Source organism: Taudactylus pleione, unplaced genomic scaffold, assembly GCF_031769625.1.
Source record: "Taudactylus pleione unplaced genomic scaffold, aTauple2 ptg000244l, whole genome shotgun sequence".
Taxonomy (NCBI): domain Eukaryota; kingdom Metazoa; phylum Chordata; class Amphibia; order Anura; family Myobatrachidae; genus Taudactylus; species Taudactylus pleione.
The window spans coordinates 13,339,776-13,359,404 of NW_028284646.1; the positions used below are offsets into that span (position 1 = coordinate 13,339,776).

The following is a 19,629-nucleotide window of genomic DNA, read 5'->3' on the forward strand; positions in this document are numbered from 1 at the left end:
CCAATCTTAGATTACTGCTGTTTGTTAAATTCGGAAAGGTTGTCATAGCGAGCGCTAAAAGGGTTATGCTTTGTTTATAAACGGGTGCAAGGGGCCCTCTGTAAGAATGGGACAGTTTTACAATAACTAATACCACCCAACTGCCTGCTTCTGAGGCACAGACTGAACAAAATGAGGAACATATCAGGATATAAAATGTCACTTTATTTCAGGTGAACTGGGTTTTGTCTAGTTCTGTGTACAGTAATAGATGATGACTCCACTGTCAAGGCCAACAAATTGTGCTTGCCTTATACTAGTCAACTGTTTTCCATCAAAGCTTTTGGAAAAGGAAACCAATTTAATTGATTATAATTGTGATCTATGCATATGTAGCTAAGCATTTATATTCTACTGACCAGCTTTTTTTCCTTCCCATTTATTCAGTATTGGACTATTGGTATAGATAAGAGACAGCTTGTCATTTATAGGAGCCAGGATTGTGACCATATAAAGAGAGAGTACTGTATATAAAATACTGACATGCCAGCAGTCATTTATAGGCACCATAGTTATATGGATCTTAGGGCTTTGTTGTAGATACACCCAAGCAGTATTACTACTGTAGTAGAGGTAAATACACTTTTGTCAATGGACAGATTCAATTTAAAGAAGATGACAACTTTCTTAACATTTTTAGAAGTCTTTTACCACAGCCACATGTTTCTCAGCTGGATTAATGTTCAGTTTCTCAACACAAGTTTACTAAAGCTGACTGGTCCTAAAGGGTTACTTAGAAACTTCTCCCCATAATAGCTCCATCATTGCTCAGGGTGATGTATCCTTTTTCTACTAACATATCACTTATCTATATAACTTTTCTTTCCCACTCTCTCTCTCTCTCCTGCCCTAACATTATTGTGGCCTGGTGGCCAGCAGAAGTATTTCCTATTACTGTAAATAAAATAAAAAATAAAAAAACACTTTATTTTTTTATTTTTTAGCAGAATCTTCTTTACACTGTGCTAACTGAGATGTATCGGGAGACCGCATCAAAGAATCATAAAAATTTAGTTTACAGAGTGAGGCTGTACTGTGGTAACTACTGTGCAGTGTAACCCCCATCATGTTTGTCAGAAGACTGTTATGGAATGGAAACACTGATACCATCCCCTGATGGGACTGTAGCAGGATAACCTCCTGATGGGAAATTTGTGATAGACTTGGTATGAAACGGTGAGCCCTAGAAAATCTGTGCGGGACCCGAGATATGTCATTCAGTCAGCGTTGTGGCCCATTACTTTTTCATTGATATATTCATTTTATTTTTTTTTGCACATGATCAGAAAAACATGCTTTATATTAAATCCCAATTTGCATTCTACTCATTTCTCACAGCAGGCGTGATTAACTCATCGCATTTTGGATTTGATATGTCTTGCCACTTATCGGGTACATACCAGCGTTAATAATGCCGGTATGCACCTGGAATTGCGATTAAAATCGCAAAGGACCGCCCCAACCCCCCCCAAAAAAGGAGTTTCCCTTTGTGATTTCACTTCCAGGTTTATGACCCAGGAATTCTTCTGCGCACACATTGCATTGAGGCGCACGATGCAGGTGATACTGGGAAGAGATCCGATTGGATCCCTCTCTGTGCACAATGCAAAAAGAAGCCCATAGTCTTCTATTGGGCAATGCCATGTACAGAAAGTAACACGTTCCGGAGCTTGGTAAATATGGGAGATGCGGCCTGATCTTCCCTTTACATCTCACCCAACATCACTTGTGTCGTTGCTTCAATGCTTTGAGAGCAATCCCTGAAGGAAGGAAGCTGAACAATATTAAGCCTGTATATGTATATAGGCAACATTCAAAGGAACATGCCTGTGATACAATTCTGTATGGTCTTGCATTGAAATAATCGATAGAGATCTTCTGTCATTTGAATTGTGAGTGCCATGTATACATTTCTTAGATGTTTGCTGAATTACTGTCTTTCTAAAGTCATTAGGCACTGGGCCTGTTATAAAGAAATGCAAATGCACAGAAGTGTTGATTATATTAGTAGACATTGAGGCTTGTATCTGTGTAAAGGGCATAGGTTCTTCTATTCCTTCTCACAAGTAGGATGTGTCTCTACAGAAGTGACAGGAGAGATCAGAACATTCCAGCTTTCAGTATATTCTACTTGATCTGTGCAAGCTTTTGTTTATAGAACATTTTCTATTGTCCATTCAAAACATGACTAGTTTTAAGAATTGTTGTAGATAAATACACAAAAGATCCATGTTGTTCTAGGAAACAAACTCTTTTTTGACAATCCGTTTAAGCCTGAAAAAATGATAGTATATGTTCTATACATTTCTGAGTGATTACTCGCTCTCCAGATAAAATACTTCTATCATGGTCCAGTTTACATTTGTAATCCACAGGCTAATAGAGACTCAGCTACAGCCGCGGCGTAGCTAGATATATTGTAGGACCTCCAGGAGTGAAAAAATACACAAATGGAGCTTTAATATGGCAGATGCCCTTGTATCCTTCTCCCAGCTGTGGACCCCATAGTAGTTGCACCCCCTGCTACAATGACCTAACGGGTATAAGCAAACATCCACATTCTAGCTATCAGAGCAATGATGATGGCTAATATAACTAATAGGACATACTGGTCTGTGCAGAATAATAGCATGTTTTAGGCTCCATTTATATTAGTTGGTAATTATCCTGCTTTAAAGCGGTCATTCAGCCTAGTGTGGCCGCAGTGCTAATGCAATACTGCATAGGAATCTTTCTCTAAATAGAGGGCCTGTAAATAAGGCCTTACAGGAGGGAGCTGATGGGCTCGTGACTAGCCCTTGTCTGTAATTCTTCTTGTGCTGTTTGGTTTATTATTTCTTTGGCATTAGCCTTAAAAGTCAATTTATTATTATTTTAAAGAGAAACATGGTTTTAGTTCATACACAAAACTACATCCCAGTATGATAGTTTAAGCAGAAAATTCTGCATTTGTTATAAAAGCTTTAGAATGCCAGATAAAATACTTTACAGAAACATAATAGAGACATAGAAGCTGATTCCGATATGTACGCTGTGCGAAAGTATACTAATGCTGTAGCCGGCTGGAAATGTATTGAGACACCCACTGGCGGCTTCACAGATCCAAAGAAGTGCGTGGTCACAGATCCTTCCATAATAGACCAACTGAGTAATCCTATGGTCATGCAGAACTGAGACGCTGGCGCCGTATTTCCGGCATACGGGATTGCAGATGTAGGCAGATACACGTCCCGAAAACAGTCACGACATGCCTGTGTAATAACCGCCACTCCCTGTTACTTCCCACACAACTGCCTCTGTCTGTAGTCCGTAGTCACATTTGATTGCAATTCAATCGCTGCGCATTGCGGTTAAGACTCATAAGCAGTCGGACGATAATCGCTCAACTGCGCAAATATCGGCATTGCGTACATCTCTGAATCAGGCCCATAATTCTCTTGCATGTACAGTGGCTGATAATATGGCCCCATTTCATATACATTTCCCCCTGCGGTTTTTCTGTTACTGTCAGATATTGAGCCAATTTCTGCTAAGTGTTTCATTTCTCTCTCTTGTGTAAGTTATGTCTAGATATAGATTTTATATTACAATAATACTTTTTGTAATCACTCAAACGTTATCATTCATCTTATTATTGCAGTTATGTATGCAATTTTATTTTCTATTTATTATGTAACTGGTCTTGTAAGTGATCTCTCCCTTCCCTGCTGATCAGATTTCTCTAAGGTGGTGAATTGCTGTATGGAGCATCACAGAGGAGAAGTGGATGCAAGACAACTGTTGCACCTTATGGAGGGTGTGTAGATCACTCTGAAACATTGTTTATGCTGTATAAACTGTAACAATGAATTTGATGTAATCTCCTTTCCAATTTCTTTTTTTTTTTTTCCCAATTTTTCTTTGCTTTATGTTAAAATGTAAATTTTTCTTCAAAAAGACCCTGCTTTGCTACTTCTCTAATACAGTAATTAACCATACAGTACATATACTTTTCACAATAGCTCTGCATCAATAGCGCATACATTGTAACTTCTAGCAGTATCCAAACCATACTGACATACTATTATCAATGCACGCCAGTGGTATCAGCACCCTGTAACGTGCTACTCCCTGCTCCCTGCTTGTTCTATTTTCTTGTCCTCACTAATTCCTGCGTGTTCCCCCAGTGGATGCTCTGCGTGTGGAGTGGCGTGAGGGAAGGTGCACTGCTGCTTTTTATCATCAGAAAAAGCCATACTCTGTACCAAGGTTTACCCTGAGAGTCCCATCGGAGAGCCAGGAGTTCCTAGAGGTGACACATGAACTTTCACACTATTCTAAAGCACTGCAAAATCAAAGCCCCTCTAACCCCAGGAATTTTCTGCATGGGCAAGCATGTTCACCTTATGTAGGAGGTTAATGGCATATTATATTTGAAGTTTACACATCAACAGTGTGTATTTCATCACTCTCAAATACAACATGATGTGCAGGCTTACAAATGATTTTGTAATTGTTTTGGTATGAAAATGACTACTTAGTCTGTGGCATTGCAGCATGATTGCTGTAGCAATCAATAAAACAATTAACGATTGTGGTGCGTAAATAATTTGAAAAAGTGTGTGTGTTTAAATTTTAAATGCCATTTATTATTTGATCCCTGTGTGCTGGACCCAGTTACGGTCATTGACGAAAATTCTAAATTGTTCAGCCACAGCACAAATTACATTTTGTAATGTCATGCGCTTTATTTGGTTGCATGCACCTGTTTTTTACAAGAAGGATGCAGATCTGTGTGACAAGATGGCAGCGTTTGTACTTGATAAAAAGTTCTGCATTTTCCAAGACCAGGTTTAGCAACAGAAACTCCAATTTGCATTTGCATTAACAAAATTAAGCATGGTTTACTTAAAGTCAATAAAATAATGTAAAGAAGCAAAAGCTTATAAATAAGATAAAGACAACAAAAGACTAACAATTGAAATTTGGCTAGATTGTTTCTCTTAATAAACCAAAACTGAAATGCTTAACAAGGTTTTAACCGGAATCAAAACACTTTAACAATTTCACTCAGCATACAGTAGTTCACCATACACTAATGGGGAAAACTTGGGAGATTGCTGTGTGGAGACCTCACTCTCCGTGTTCCCCTGCTAGAGTTCCCGCAGTCCTAACTGGTAATGGCAAAATCGGGGGGACCCCACACTTTGTCCTCGCAATTAAAACCAGCCAAAGTAGAAGCACTAATTCTGGTTGTACATATGGGATGCATTTATTCTTATACATACTCTGCCCAGAGCCTTGTCTATTGTTTCATTAGTTATTCTGGCGCATTTTTGCCGACTTCAGAACTATTAAGTCTGTCGTCTTGTATGTTTCACATTATAAAAATCAGGACAATTAATTTCTTCATGTAGAGATTGATTCAGGCTGGTTTTTGGCAACTTTGCATCTATTCACATTTATTACATATGGCGACTTGAAACTCACCGGAATGGCAAAATTGGAGGTTATTCCCTCCATGATGCCTCTTTAGCTGGCGGTTGATGCCAGTGTGAGCTTAGTGCAGCGAAGGTGAGATACCTAATCCTTCAGGCTCCATTGCAATGGTACCCCCTGCACCCACTATATTTACAACGCTGTTTACATAATATAGAGAATTTTAGGTATTACAGAGAGTCTTTCAAAGTGTAAAAGAGCTAAGGTTTTTATTTGGGGGTGGAGTGGGGGTGATATAGGTGTTTGTTAATTACACATGGGACATTGTAAAAACTTAACAGCGCCACTTCCACGATGGTTTTAAAATTTACCGCTTAACTTTAACCACCGTTTCACCCTGCCGACCAAGTGATACAAACACCAACACTTTGAGAACTCTGCTACTTCACCACTCTTTAGTGGTTTAAGAACACAGTGGACAAGGTTGGCAGGGTGCATGTACAAGTTTAAGTAAATAGGCAGGATATTGTTAGTATACGCCTGATCCCAGCCTTTCTCAGCTTCACTCTGCACAGTTCCTCCTTTTAAAGTGACGCTCATGCATGTATCATATGCACATAAGTGTGTGTGTGGCCCCTATAATATGTTGATAGCCCAACGATCACACTATACACTACGAGCATCCATATTTAATAAAAAGAAACCCCATGCCATTGTTATCCCTAAATGGAAAAAAAAAACTATAGTCCCTGCATTCTGTTAGTGCACCAACCAAGTCTTATATAACATTAATAAGCCCCATAACAACCATAGCGCCGACACTATCCAACTATAAACTTAAACCAAGTTTCCACATAACCTAGTACACTCACACTAGCCCCCACATAAGATGAATACCACTCACACACTGGCTCCCACCTAAAATAATGCTTTCCCACACACCCCAGGCCCCAAATAAAAAGAATATCACCATACACAAGCCCCACATAACCTGAATACAGGGGCTGGTGTATCATATACACCAGTCCCCGCATAATATCGACATCACCCACACACACCAGACCATACATAGCATTATCTAAGGCGAGTACAAATGTTATTGCCATCCCCCCATCCCCACATACAATGAATCCTCCCCAAGACACTGACCTGTTCTCTAAAGCTTATGGAGGAAGCTATTATTGGTTGGAAGGGGTGAAGAAGACAGGAGAGAAATAAGGGGTTTGGTTCTGGAAAGAATACCGCTCATTGCTGGCTGGTCTCCGTCTAGGATCCAGCCACCAGGGAAGAAAGCAATGCCAGGGCCACCACATTTAGGCCTGATAATACTGGGCCACCCAGACCAGGACACCACAACTTACAAAGCTTGAATAATAACCTCAATATAATATTAACAAAATTGTAAATAAAGACCGTCCATGGGGCCCTAGGCTTGAGCCTAGATTCCATAATGGTTGATGCAACCATGCTTCTGGTGAGAATTAAATATTTCTATAATATAACTAAAGGTTCTATTTTAACATCAATTTGTGTACTCAGGATCTCAGCTGACATTTTACAAGTTATTTTTAAGAGTATCGCTCAGTGACCCCCGGCATTATATTTTTGTTAAATTGTGGATAGAGATATATATGTGTGTGTGTGTGTGTGTGTGTGTGTGTATGTTATAATATTTATTGCCACAAATAAGCAGCCTTATCACTTTAATAATAAATAATACCCTAAATAGCAGTCTAAAAATAAAGATTGCAGGTATTTTAATACAAAATGAGACTGCATTTCCCCATGCATGCAAACAATATTGCAATTGCCCCCTTGCATGTTGCTCCTTGCATTTCCACCACTTAGCTGTGGTTACTCTTACTGTAACTCTAAAGGAGGCTTATTACGTTTATAGCCGTGTGACTGTACTGTATATAGTGCTTGTGCAAAAATGATTGACTCAAAGAAGACCTTACTGCAGTCACACGTTGTTTGGCGATGTTGAGTATATTGCAACTTTGGCATGCACATCATCTTAAAGACAAATTGTGGTACACTGCCTTGTGCTCATTGTACAATAAATGTGGCATGAAATGATAGCAGCAAGCATTGCCTACAAGCAGTGTTATAATACATTTTATTTTGCTAGCCTAACACTTTTAAAATACACACATTATTAGTTACCTTCTGTTGTCACTTTAAGTGAAAATGTTTGTTATTTTTTTCTGGGGGGATTTTTTTATTTTTTTTTATTAAGTGTTTGAACAAGGCAGGTTGCCATGAAGGCCATTTACCTTTAAGGCTCATTGCTCACTTCCTTAGCTTGTGGCGTTTGACTTCTAACAGGAAATCTCATTAATAATTGTTAGTTGAGATGATTTGGGAGAAGAAAACATTTCCCTGCTCTTTAACTCCTCCTCTCCTTGCTTTATATCCCCCTTATTTATTTCTCTTTCTCTCCCCCACCTGACGTGTTCTCGTTGTATCCTGGGAGATTCTCTCCATGCTGAGGTTTCCATAGAAATTCACCTTGTTGATGTTGGATCTCAATGAGTAGGTGGAAGGAGGGGGAGAGTGGGCACCACCTGCTATAAAACTGTATGTGATGGAAAACTGCAGAGCATGTTGTGCTCCCCCTTTTTTGCAGAGCATGAAATGCTTTTCTGCCTCTGTGGCACATTATATTAAAGAGCACTATATGCATTCCTCTCTCTCCCTGACAGAGCAACGCGTGTGTGTTGAGTTGGGAAGATCTGCAACAGACCAGAGGAACAGCCAAAAGTTTGGGCAGTTCTGGGGTAGTGGTATGTGTACTGGGTTTCATGATCAGTATTGTTTAAAGTGCTATTCTATATACTCTCTTCATTGTATTTTGTTACCGGCTAATTATAGAGATCTGCTCTGTAAGTTAGAAGCGGGCACTAAGTAAGTGTGTGCATATGTATAATGTTCTAAATTCAAGATCATTTAGGTAGTGAAATATTATTTAACTTTGCCATCAATTTGCATCAAAACAAGTACCAGATTGTGCATTGTGTGTTAATGAACAAAAGAGGCTTTATGTCTAGGCTTTTGATTAGAATGTCTATGCTTTTGTTTATAAGATTTATCATGCAATGCAGCACGAAGTGATGTACGTAATGTTTTTATGTACCGTCTCAAAACTTACTGCAAAGTAGAAGTGAGTTATAAACTGTAATTGCCCGTATATACTGTGTTCTACCTTTTACATGGCAACGCACAATCTGCTGCTCCAACTTGTGCTTATTTGCAAAAAGATAAGGCTTTCAAAAATATTTCTCACTTTAAAGTGACATTCATTTTTTGGGGAATTCAATTAGTCATGCAGGTTCAATTAGTCCCACTATTTTGGCAGTGCTACTGAATACATGTATACGGACGTGTATTGTGAGCATTGCACAGCTGAATAACAGAGGTAAGTGTGAGGACACCAGCGAGGATGCATTTGTGGTTGCTGAAGTTCTTCCTGACAGTCTGTATAGTGAGTACTATGGAGCAGTGTAAATCTTTATCATTGGGTCTCAGCGTGTGTCCTTCCCTGTCAGTGCTGTGTGAAGGTAGGAATTCTGACTGGTTCGCTATCAAAGTAATGGTTTGCGGTAAGCCAGTTTATTAAGAAATTTTCCAACTTGACCTCCCTGTTTCTTGTACTTTTCTCTATATGCTAGTTCTTTCCTTCTAATTTTTACTGTGTCTCTGTATTTATTTTATCTAGCCGGGTTTAACCAGCTATGTACTGTATATTCATAATATGTTTCTTCAGGTATCCAATCATCCACTTTCAACTAGAGGCTTACATATGTTTTGTTACCTATGCATAGTACCGTTCTGTTAATGTATGTGGAAGTTTATCAGCACTTTATAATATTACCGGACAGTGCAGGAAGTAGTAAAACTAGGGAAAATAAACTTGTATTGGCTGACATGGAAGAAACATAAGTAAGGGATCTCTGCCCCAGGGAGTCTATGATTTTAATTTAGTTTTTAGGAACACAAAAAGAACCTGTAGGCGTCCTTTCAGCACATACATCAACCTGGAGGATGTTGGGCAGCTATCTGAAGGTGGGGACGGCAAGGAACACCATAGGATAAGGCTTTGGTCATGATAAAACATGTATGTGTGGGAAATATACAGGATAGTGTAGTAAGTAGTGGGACATTTATGAGACTGATGCACAATAAAATATGCTGTAACTCCTAGCAACCAATACAATCTAGCAGTCTTTTTCTAGTACAGCTTAGACAACAGAAGCAAATGGTTCATAAGTTCTGTGGGTCCAGCATATTTCCCCGTATTCTAGTTTTCATAAATGTCCCTCTCTGAGATGTAAATAGCTACAAGGGAGTGAAGAGACTTGCACAATAGACATAGTGCTTTGAATGGAGCATAAAATGTCATCGGAAGCCAGCTGGGTGAGTAGAATAAATGGAGTGACAGACAGCCTGAGCAGAGAAATTCGCAGCCCAGGCTATGTTACAGTAAGTCAGTAAAAAATAAATAACAGGGGCCAGAATGAGTGTTGTGACAGTGATCATACTAGGTAAGGAGGCAGAAACAGCTGGATGTAGCCGTGTCGGTAAGGAGGCAGAAACCGCAGGATGTAACAGTGTTTTTAAAAGTTGGAGTCTTTTATGACTCTTATCATGCATGTGTCCCAGGCTGTGTTGCTGATATGTTAGTGATAGACAGACAGGTGTTTCGTCATTGTTTGGGATGGTATCTGAAAAATTCTGTATTGAACATGCTTATTTTGAGAGAGTTCTCTTTCATTACACTGAAAAGTCAGGTGTGTATAAGAGATGATGGAAACCAACACTGAGATATGGAATGTTGACAGCTGATAGCAAATGGACTGCCTAGTATGTACATTAACAGCTTCTGTGTTTATCCAGAGCATGTTCAATTTCCCTTACTGTTGTTTTTCATACTATGGGGGAGATTTATAAACGATTGGAGAGCGATAAAGCGGTGAGATATATATACATAGTACCAACCAATCGGCTCTGAACTGTGATTTACAGGCTGTGTTTAAAAAATTACAAGAGCTGATTGATCTCTCTCCACTTTATCGCTCTCCAAGCTTTGATAAATCTCCTCGATCTGCTGGGGAGCTTATTTTATCAAATCTTGGAGAGAGAAAGTGGAAAAGTTGCTCATTGCAACTAATCAGCTTCTAAATGTAATTTTTCTAGCACAGCCTGTAAAATGGCACTTAGGTACTATGGAGGAGATGTACTAAGCTCTGGAAAGTGCTAAATTAGACAGTAATGAACTACCAACCAATCAGCTCCTAACTGCCATGTTAAAGGCTGTGTTTGAAAAATGACAGCTAGGAGCTGATTGGTTGGTAGTTTATCACTTTCCAATTTATCACTTTCCAGAGCTTGGTACATCTGCCCCATATCTCTCAAAGGTTTGATAAATCTCCCCCTAGGTATTTAAATGTCTCCTTAGCATTCCCAATACTGTACATTACAGACCATATCCTCATGTAGAGTAGAGGAGAGTAGCATTTATTTTGGAAGATAAATCCAAATGTACTAATCAGATGACAAAGCTGAATTGTGAGCTTTGGGCCAGCGATGGAACTGAGGGCCATACTTGGGGGTCCTAGCAAGCCGGGTAAGTTCCGCCATTTCCAAGTACTCTGCTTCCCTAAAACTTCGCCAAGGACTTTATTCTGGGCAAAGCTGAGGTGACCATTATGCACAATTTCAACTCTGAACCTGATTTTTCCAAATCACCACACATGGTGGGGATCCTCCGAACACTCCAATCTCCAACCACTATTCCTATTCTAACTTGCTCTCTTTCACTTACCTCGTATCACTTTAGTTTCACCACCTCCATTCAACCTTTTCCATGTCTTATAGCAATTCAGAAAAAAAAAAAAAAAAATTAAATCGCCCTTCAACTTGCTTAATGCGGCTCACCCATCACACCCTGATTTTGTTTACCTCTCCTCCCCCAGCTGTAGCATCCATCAGTTAATGACGGTTATCAATCTCAAGTACCATAGAAGTGTAGAAAAGGGGGAATTCAATTGTTCTGCCGGCGGCTTTTTTTTTACGATGACCGACAGAGCAAATCTCAGGAGGGTGCGAGCAGAAATGTGTCTGAAACACCCTGGTTAGGGCGCGCTAACCGCAGATAGCGCACCCTAGCCAGAAATTAAGACTGGTTTAGCCATTTTAGACGGCTAAACCTCGTCTTTTGGGCGGCGAAGACGGCGATAATTAATGAGCGCCCAGAACAATTAAATATCAAACTGGGCGCTCATTAATTATCACACCCAAAAAAACATTTGAATCGCCCCCTTACTGCATTGGATCTCCATCAGTGTGACCATTCTTCCTTTATCTGGTTGCTGCTACAACTGTAAACAGGAGGGAAAAATGATTTGACACCTCTTGATGGAGCTAAGCCTTGGGCTGTGTGTAATGTACTAAAGGGTCACCTGTTAACAGGGCCCACCAGGTAAAGGCAATGGAGGGGGCCCACTGAGGGGGCGTGATGCACTGCTATCTGTGTACTAAAGACACACTGCACCACACAGACATGCTAAGTAGCATTGGCCCAATCCTGGTACCCCTAGCTGGTGGGTACCATAGAATAAACTGTAAATGTTCCTACTGTAGCCTAATAACATTTATCTGTGCCCACCTTTAGTCTAATAATTATGTGTCTGCGATAGTAAAAAAATAAGTATGTCATCTTCAGTGTAATAAATATTATTGATGCTCCTTTAGTCTAATAACACCCATTTAGTAAAATATGTGCCCACATTAGTCTAAAAATATTTGGACTCTTTCATTTTATAATAATAATGTGTGCCTCTTTGTATTTTAACACTGTGTACCCTTTAACATTAATATGTTTCCATTATAATAGTAATATGTGCTCCTTAGAATAGTAAAACACTGTGCCCCTTTGTTAGAATACTAATAGACTGTGCCTCATTTGTTAGAATAGCAATAGACCGTGCCCCCATTAGTTTTTAAATATGTGTTCCCCCATCATTGTATTTATAAATATAATCTGTGCCACCCTTATTTTTTTCAATAACGCTATCCTTATTCTAATAATAATTCCCCCCCCCCATATTTTCTATAGTGTTTAAAAAACAAACTGAACTCCTTATCAGAATGGAGTAGTCAATTACTAGATAATATAACAAGTCTAAAATATTTTTATATACATTTTTAATTCTCCTTACTTCCCGCATTGTGTCCCCCCCCCCCCTTTTTGAAAATATTCAATAAAAATGAATGATCGGAAGTTGGATAAGTAATTGATTGACATTATGGATGACATATGGCTGAGAAAACACCTGATCAACTAGACTTTGTGCGCCATAAATTCATATGAACCTATTAATGACTCTTACAGGTAGACCACCTTGTAAGTGGACTGCTTATCAAAGACATAAGCCGTAGTCCGGCGAAAATTGCTGTAACTTCCCTTACGGTTCAGAGAACCCAAACCTAAAGCAAGTTTTAACATTATCTGTAGAACACTGTTAATGCAACAATGTTCGTGCACAAGACCTTGGTAATTACCCCCTGCAATCAGCAGCTCTTTCCAGCCATATATAAATATACAGGGCTATTTTTCTGGAAAAATAGGTTCAGGAAATGTGTACCCAGGGGATGTAGTAAAGATCCCGGTGGTCAGGATGCCGACTGTCACAATACCGACACATTCCAGCGGTAAGTGTTAGGGTTAGGGGAAGGGTTAGGCTTTGGGAGGGGACGGTTAGGGCTAGGCTGCAGGAGGGGTGAGATTGTTGGGGCAAGGTTTAGAATACTTACCTTAATCCTGACTGTCTGGTTCCTGTACCCAGCCTAAGGATAGCTATCTGTCCCCTTCTGTGTCAGGCTGGAGCATGAACTTTAACATCATCATGATAGCACTTTTAGTGCAGTCATCCCAGCCATTAGTAGTGCTTTCCTTGCACCAAGCCAAAAGATATCTATCTCCGCTCCGCCGCCTCCTGCCCGTGGCTTCTCCCCTTCAGTTCCTGGCTGCATCAAACAAAAGCTGTGACCAGTTAAAGTGGTATATTCTGGTATATTCGCAGCAGAACCAGAAAGCAGCAGTAGCAACAAGCAGGGGTGGGTACTTTCTTTGTATGGGTATGTGGCACATTAAAAAGTAGGCAGTGGACAATGTAGCATTATGAGGTGAATGGTAGCATGAGGCACAGAGTGGCCATATGGTAGTATGGTGAGGCATATAGTGGCCATATGGTAGGACGGGGAGGCATATAGTGGCCATATGGTAGTACGGTGAGGCATAGTGGCCATATGGTAGGATGTGTAGGCATATGGTAGGACGGGGAGGCATATAGTAGCCATATGGTAGTACATGAGCAGTATAATAGCCATATGGTAGGATGGGGAGGCAAATAGTTGCCATATGGTAGTACGGTGAGGCATTAGTGACCATATGGTAGTACGGTGAGGCATATAGTGGCCATATGGTAGGACGGGGAGGCATATAGTGGCCATATGGTAGTACAGTGAGGCATACATCTATCTGCAAGAGTTTTTAAAAATTCTATCAACATTTTTAATTATTGCACATTGTTATTATTCTCCCCCTGTCTGGTTACTTCTTAATGCCACCTGGCTGGCACAATTTTCTGGGGAGAATACTGGGCATACATTTTTGTTTTAAGTCTATGCATGCATCAGAGTCGCAGTACGCATGTGTCCCTATGGTTACCGCCGAAAGCCGCAACGAAATTGGATGCAGATAAAGGCAATTTCAGTGGGTATTCCTAGGTGGTAACGGGGTGGCTAGCCAGACGAGGCCATGTCAAGGTCAGGGACTGCCGCTTTTGCCGTAGTTGCACTGATTTTGGTGGCCATATTCAGATAGCGATTCTGCGCCTGGTGCAATGTTTGATGGTCCAACCAGTGTACTGCCGATGGTGCATCTTAATACACACAGCAGCGGATTAGCGCCACATCCAGTGGGCATCTCTGCGCAAATCCCATCGGCTGCAGCATTAGCATAAAGATGCAGTCGCACTGCTGCAAAGGACTCCATCACGGCTGTTATTGTGTCCACCTGTGATCAGGCCCCTGTGTGTGGCACGTACAGATATTGCAGTATTTTCTTCCTGATGATAAGGCAGCAACACCGACCACAGTGTTAATTACAGGTGAAGAAAAAAACCGTTTCACAGGGAAGAAGATGAGTACCTGAGTAGTAAATGCTGCATTCTTCATTATCGACAATGTTTTTCATGCTTTTAAAATTTATTTTCGTTTGTCATTAATAATGTAGATGTAGCATTTACAGTTGGTTTATATTTGTGTGCAAACTCTGCATTATCCTGTGTTTCCCTTTGTGTATTCTGTAGGTGTATTGCACAAATGCAATGGGTAAAATACAGTAGCTGAGGGAAATTGCACAGTATACATACATGGGCATCAGTGATATATGCAGCTCAGAGGACACTGTTGGATGCAGCCACCATCTGCAATTCAGTCATTACTTGTACTATGCTAAGACAAAATGTCTTGGCCATAAACTATTTTTCCAAAAATATCCCCAAATTTCATAACTGGTGAATAATTAATGAGAGTTCCCGACCTCATATGCAGAAAATATTTCATCATATTAATGTTAGGAACCTTAGTTTTAAAATAGTGATTTGACACCTAAGTCTTAAAGAACCAAATTAAAGTTTCAATAAGAATAACTGTTTAAACACAGCATGGTTCTACGTTAAAGTGCCATAATATAATAGAAGCTCTGTGGGAGATTTTACTTGAAACAGTTAAGGCTATTATCATTAGTAAATAGCTATTAGTGTCACAGTGTAGGATTATAACTGGCTTTCATAGATACATCTTTATTGTGTTATTAAGGTTCATTTGCCCATAATTGCACTAGTCTTATGGTGAAGCACATGGATTCTTTAGGAGAATTTGAAAGTTTACATGAATAAAGTGGGTTATCCTAAACTGAGGTTTCAATTGTTTCCACCCTGCACATAGGACCTGATTCTGAGACTCGCCCGAAGCTGATGTTCACATAGATGAACGGGCATTTGCGTAGAGTCCTGAAAACCCCTACAGCACATATGTTACCTTGAGTGTAGGTGCTGTTGCTATCAGGACAGATGGTACCAGAAAGGTGGCAGAAAAATAATGGGTGTGACTGGGTGGTGGCTTGAAGTGAACGCAAAAAAGTCTGGCTCATGGACTCGCAGCCACAGGCATAGGAAGCCATGGTCAGATGGAGACACTGCACTTTCAATAGGGCTGGTGCAATTTTCAATGGTGCGACCTATGGTGGCATGTAAGGACACACCAATCTGTATTACAGTGTGCATAGATACTAAAAGTGGGTGTCTCAGTCCTTGCATATTCACCCACACAGATATACACATGGGAAAGAGTGTGCCACTCAGTCTCAGTCCCATAATGTGGAACATCCACTAATCTTCCAAACTAGGCACAGGTTGATTTACGGGTGTGATTCCAAAGACACTGATGTGGGCAGATGGAGTCAAATGGAATTGGCTGACAAGTTCCCAGTTGCACTATTCCCTACTGGCAATGCCACAGTACTATCCTGCAGCCTTATTCCTAGATTCCACTGCACCCTTCTGACCATGTCACTGTGCCATCCTGTAGCCTTATTCCTAGATTCCACTGCACCCTTCTGACCATGTCACTGTGCCATCCTGCAGCCTTATTCCTAGATTCCACTGCACCCTTCTGACAATGTCACTGTGCCATCCTGTAGCCTTATTCCTAGATTCCACTGCACCCTTCTGACCATGTCACTGTCCCATCCTGCAGCCTTATTCCTAGATTCCACTGTACCCTTCTGACCATGTCACTGTGCCATCCTGCAGCCTTATTCCTAGATTCCACTGCACCCTTCTGATCATGTCACTGTGCCATCCTGCAGCCTTATTCCTAGATTCCACTGCACCCTCCTGACCATGTCACTGTGCCACCCTGCAGCCTTATTCCTAGATTCCACTGCACCCTTCTGACCATGTCACTGTGCCATCCTGCAGCCTTATTCCTAGATTCCACTGCACCCTTCTGACCATGTCACTGTGCCATCCTGCAGCCTTATTCCTAGATTCCACTGCACCCTTCTGACCATGTCACTGTGCCATCCTGCAGCCTTTATTCCTAGATTCCACTGCACCCTTCTGACCATGTCACTGTGCCATCCTGCAGCCTTTATTCCTAGATTCCACTGCACCCTTCTGACCATGTCACTGTGCCATCCTGTAGCCTTATTCTTAGATTCCACTGCACCCTTCTGACCATGTCACTGTGCCATCCTGCAGCCTTTATTCCTAGATTCCACTGCACCCTTCTGACCATGTCACTGTGCCATCCTGCAGCCTTATTCTTAGATTCCACTGCACCCTTCTGACCATGTCACTGTGCCATCCTGCAGCCTTATTCCTAGATTCCACTGCACCCTTCTGACCATGTCACTGTGCCATCCTGTAGCCTTATTCTTAGATTCCACTGCACCCTTCTGACCATGTCACTGTGCCATCCTGCAGCCTTTATTCCTAGATTCCACTGCACCCTTCTGACCATGTCACTGTGCCATCCTGCAGCCTTATTCTTAGATTCCACTGCACCCTTCTGACCATTTCCACCCATGTCGGTTATTTTCCCGATTTTCCTGTACCAGACCTGGCCCAGAGGTTCAGGGCTGGTTATGCTTTTTTTTTTTTTGGAGGGATGGAGGGGGGCACCTCACGCCATTTATTTTCTTCATTTTAACCCTTTATTTTATTTATAACAGAAGCACTGCACAGATGAACACTGATATGTGCAGTGTATTGGAAGAGCATCACAGGCACTTCATATCTTTTATTCTGCTTCCTGTTCTATTGTGTGTTTTATACATGCTTTAGACAGGACTCATGGATTTACTAAGAATCAAGTACTTGCGTGTTGGTTTGAAGGTCTATTGACTTTCTTTTGCGTGTTTTACCATCTAATTCATGTGGAATTTAATTTTCGTTTGCACTCATGTTTGTCTTCGTAAATCTTGAAGTTTAAACAATAGGGAATTCTCGAATGCAATCTCGGCCAGACACGATTATTAGGAAATATACCCCCTAGCTTACACTGAACAGTTCTGACCATGTAAATGTGCAACCATACACTCTGATTTCTATTTTCCTCTGCTTCCTTTTGACCACGCTACTATGCCATCCTGCAGTTTTCACTTATACTTCACCTTCTGACTATATCTCTGTGCCATCCCACAGCCTAATTCCTAGCTTCACGGGTCCTGACCATGTCACTTTGACAGTCCTGCATGGTTGCTCTATTATTGGTGGCTGATTATGCTTTACTGTAGCCACACACAAACTCCCCACTACAGATACAACTTTTATTCCTCTGCATTATGTATTGTGTCTCCACAACTCTTAGATTGTAAGCTCATTTGGGCAGGGAAACCTGTAGCCTCTTTTTCATGTTATTTTATGTTTTTTTTTTCTTCCATGAGTCTCTCGCTGTGCAATTTGGAGCTTTATATATAAAAGAGAACAATAATAATGGTGTTTTACTGACTGATGTGTTTCTTTTGTGGCAGTTACATGTTGAAGACACTGGTGAAATGTTACCCAAGTCTCGACGAGCACTCACTATCCATGAAATCACAGCCCTTGCTCGCTCCTCCCTCTACGGTGAGTTTATAAGGTTCCTTTATCACAGCCAATAACTGTATGATGGTGTACATGCATCTTCCTGCAGAGTTTCATGGACTCTTTTCTGTACTGCAACATTAATAATTAAATAGACACTTTTTTCACTAGTGCAACTCTTCTTGGTTCCTCCTGTAAAAGATGGGGAGCTATAATTGAGACAATGTTTTATGTAATGTGGCAAATTGCATACAATTCTGTTTGCAGTAACCTTTTTATATGCAGCCAGTTAAAAATTTGGTTAATTACTCATTTATTTGCCTTTTAATTGTTACCTTAGTACAATACAAATTTCAGTCAAACATAATTACATAGCCCAAGTGCGACGATTATTTGGAGATATTATAACAATTGTATTGAAAGGGATTGTAACTCTTCTGTACTAAATAGTCACTTTCTGTATTGCTCATGATTTTTGTGAAGTGATGTCACAGACGGTGAGTATAGTTGACAATATTTTAAAACAGAATTCAGAGTCTCTCTGCTGGGACAAATCTTTAAAACCTGTCACTAGAAATTAGGGACGGGTAGCTGCTATGAGCGAGGAATTCCATGCTGAAGAGGGTCCCATATTGTTGAAAGAGCAAATCAAGTAATGCATTCAGTCTCACACTTCCCTCTTTAGTCATATATGCACCAGAGTTTTCAGCCTGTGCAATGGGCCTGTTCCAGAGTTGTACAGTATTGCCCAGCCACAGGGAATCTGCTGTGCCATAATGTACATCTCATATGCAAATGCAGCAGGAGACGTCTGGTGTAAATAGACTCCTCCTTCTGCATGGCAGATCTGAGTTCTGCGTTCTAAGACGCAGCATCGGATCTTCTGCAATAGGCATTTCTGGGAACGGAGGCCGGCCCCACACACTCCCCGCCTCCGAACAGCTTGTTAATCGTGCTGTAGTTTGGGGGAACTGTGAGCGATCTCGAAGAGAGAGACATTCACATGCACAGTACAGATTTTGCACATACGCAGGTCTCTCATGATCTGATTTGGTTTGCATACTACTCTGGATCAGGCACAATATCTCCCATTTAACCACTTTAAATTCAGCGATCAGCGTTGAATGCAGGGGTTAGTCTATTGATAACATTGATATAGCACTTTATATTTTGATTCTATTGCCTGTATATTTATGGAACATTTAGAAGAAGTTTAGTGACAGACCAGTTATATTTCTAATTTTAGTAACATAGGGCAGGTATATTCTGAAAAGTCCTGAGTTCACGGCCAAATATATTGGGAGGACAGTTCCCACTGACTGGCATCACATATTATCAAAAGTCGCCAATGTCAGCAGTGATGTCTTAGCTTTGGTAAATGTTTTATTTTTAATCACCTAAAAATCTTGCTATACGTATGTTACTTTAGATCTTGATTAGAGAGTTTCAAAGTCCTGGTTCCATTAAACGTAAGAAGATGGTGTAACCAGTCTGCTTATGGTAAACCAAAAAAATT

The 19,629-nt window shown here is 40.6% G+C and overlaps 1 protein-coding gene across 8 annotated transcripts in view; it reads left to right on the forward strand.

Moving 5' to 3' along the window:
- The window catches only part of FAM131A (family with sequence similarity 131 member A), a 56,501-nt gene that overhangs the window by 31,832 nt on the left and 5,040 nt on the right, over positions 1-19,629 (forward strand). For 3 of the 8 annotated variants that reach the window (XM_088479710.1, XM_088479711.1, XM_088479712.1), the window contains exons 2-5: positions 3,755-3,835; positions 4,206-4,330; positions 8,163-8,243; positions 18,062-18,155. In XM_088479710.1, coding sequence (XP_088335836.1) covers positions 3,755-3,835; positions 4,206-4,330; positions 8,163-8,243; positions 18,062-18,155 — 381 coding nt within the window. The remainder of the gene's footprint in view (positions 1-3,754; positions 3,836-4,205; positions 4,331-8,162; positions 8,244-18,061; positions 18,156-19,629) is intronic. The other 5 variants (XM_088479715.1, XM_088479714.1, XM_088479716.1 and 2 more) reach the window with 3 other exon arrangements.